The sequence below is a fragment of the Ammodytes marinus genome (genome assembly GCF_949987685.1).
Source record: "Ammodytes marinus genome assembly, contig: scaffold_211, whole genome shotgun sequence".
Lineage (NCBI taxonomy): Eukaryota > Metazoa > Chordata > Actinopteri > Uranoscopiformes > Ammodytidae > Ammodytes > Ammodytes marinus.
This window is the reverse complement of record NW_027648074.1, coordinates 60001-62500: the sequence shown is the minus strand read 5'-3', so window position 1 is coordinate 62500 and position 2500 is coordinate 60001. Positions and strand designations below refer to the sequence as shown.

Here is a 2500-nt window from a genome sequence, read left to right as displayed (position 1 = left end):
ATTTCCTATATAGTTTCGCAGTCAGTTTGGGGACATAGCTCTGTGTATTCAAACTCGAGACAGAGCCTACTACAAACAGATCGCGGAACTTAGCCGTTCCCCTAGACAACGTTAACGGGCAGGATATCCCTGTCTTTCATTTTGTCCATCAAACCGCCGAGTTTTTCTGCACAGCGGCTCACTCCACCCGCTCACACTGGCGCGGTCGTCATCTTATCTGCCTTTTTATTTAGTTTTTATTTAGTTTACGTCCGTGAAAAAGGTTTGTTGACGAGTATTTTTCGTCATAGTCTTAGTCAACGAAACACTGGTGTGTGCCAGTGGCGTCGCTAGGCTGTTTTATTCGGGGCTAAAGCCCCGGAACTAATTTGATTAGCCCCGAATCTAATTTTGAAAAAAAAAAAAAAACGAATTTCCGACAGTCCTTGAACGCGCCTCATTTACCAGAACAGACTAGAGCAACAAGTGCGTCAGTACACTTCAGCAGCCAGCCAGTCTCTCAGTGTTTACAACAGGTGAGTAGTAGTGATCAGTACACTTCAGCAGCCAGCCAGTCTCTCAGTGTTTACAACAGGTGAGTAGTAGTGATCAGTACACTTCAGCAGCCAGCCAGTCTCTCAGTGTTTACAACAGGTGAGTAGTGAGCACAAGCCCTAGATTTCACAATGTCTTTACTGTCAGTAATTCAAATGCCTGTAAACGTTTTGAAAACCTTACTTATGGTAAATGTACTTGTACTTTGTCTGCGGCTAGAATGCTCTAGCTAGCTAACGTTAGTGACTGTATTAGTGTGATGGTACCAGAGGCATTAAGCCTGCTACTACTATATCTATTAAAATGCGTATTTTCGCGCGAAAAATTACGCATCGCCGTGAACGGACTGGGCTAAGCCCCGGATCTCTCAAAAACCTAGGAACGCGCCTGGTGTGTGCATGCGTGTGTGTATGCGTGCGTGCATGCGCGTGCATGAAGTGTCTGTCTGTGTGTCTGTCTGTCTGTCTGTCTGTGTCTGTACCTTGGTCAGTCCGGTGCAGAAGCGATTGAACACCTCCTTCATGTTGCCTCCCTTCTGCATGCTGATCACGCGGAGATGATCCTCCTCGTTCACCCACACCAGGAACGTCTTTCCCTCGTTGTGCCTTGAGGAGAAACACAGGGTTAATGATAGGGCTGGGTATCGTCAAGGACTTTGCGATACGATACGTATCACGATACACTGGTCACGATATGATATATCACGATATATCACGATATATTGCGTATCTTGATATATCACGATATATTGCGATATTCCATAAACAAGTTGCCTTGTCAAACATAACAGCACAATATATTGATAATTGCACAGACAAATGAAGTCAAAACTATTTCATTCACAACTTCCTTTACTATTTTCTTAATTTTTTTTGGTTTTGGCAAATGATCAAACACTGCTGCAGCTGCTTAACATCAGAATAACAAATCCAATTCACTCTTGTACTAACTGTACAGGACACAATGCAAATGAAAACACATCAGTCTGGTTTTGTGACACAGTGAATCTTAAGTGTTCTAAACAAAACATATTTAACTTCAATAGTCAGTATCCTAGAGGCTCAGGCCTGACAGCAGACATGGGTTTGAATCCGACCCGTGGTTGTTCTCTGCATTTCATTCCCTCTCTGCCCCATTTCATATCTGTCTCTCTGCACTGTCAATAAAGCCTTGAAAAGCAAAAAAAAAAAAAAAAAAACATAAAAAAAATAATTAAAAAAATATCGATTTTTAGTTATGAAAATCGATACTGATATCGGGAAACTAAGTATCGCGATATATCGATATTTCAATTTTTTGACACAGCCCTAGTTAATAAGGCCTGTCTGTCTTTCTGTCTCCCTGCCTGTCTGTCTCCCTCCCTCCCTGTCTCACCAGATGCCGCGGCCGTCGGGCCAGTCCCGGGCCATGCCTGTCTCTCTCCCTGCCTGTCTGTCTGCCTGTCTGTCTGCCTGTCTGTCTGCCTGTCTCTCTCCCTGCCTGTCTGTCTGCCTGTCTGTCTCACCAGATGCCGCGGCCGTCGGGCCAGTCCCGGGCCATGCCTGACGCCAGCAGCAGAGGAGAGACGGGTTTGTCAAACAGGAAGTGGTCATCGATGAGCTGCTGCTGTTCTTCTTCTGTCATGTTCTTCAGCGCGTAGTAAGTTCCCTTCAGATCCCCGTCCAGGAGGTCCAGACCTGGGGGGGGGAAGAGAGTAAAGGTTAGAGGTTAAGGGTTAGAGAGGGTGTGTGTGGGGGGGGGGGTGTCGTAGTAAGTTCCCTTCAGATCCCCGTCCAGGAGGTCCAGACCTGGGGGGGGGGGGTCAAAGGGCAAAGGTTAGAGGGCAAGGGTCAGTGTGTCTGTGTGTGTGTGTGTGTGTGTGTGTGTGTGTGTGTGTGTGTGTGTGTGTGTGTGGGCCTTCTAAGTGTTACGCCCTCTAGTGGTGGATCTGAGTTCAACAGAGAGCAGAGTTTTTACTTCCTGGTAG

The 2500-nt window shown here is 46.3% G+C and overlaps 1 protein-coding gene across 1 annotated transcript in view; it reads right to left on the bottom strand.

The window, feature by feature from the left end:
- Positions 1-2500, bottom strand: part of LOC307271093 (creatine kinase B-type-like) — a gene marked incomplete at both ends in the record, with an annotated part of 12234 nt that overhangs the window by 3161 nt on the left and 6573 nt on the right. Inside the window, 2 exons of the mRNA XM_080054966.1 lie at positions 1016-1139; positions 2039-2210. Of these exons, the coding sequence (XP_079911092.1) occupies positions 1016-1139; positions 2039-2210 (296 nt within the window). The remainder of the gene's footprint in view (positions 1-1015; positions 1140-2038; positions 2211-2500) is intronic.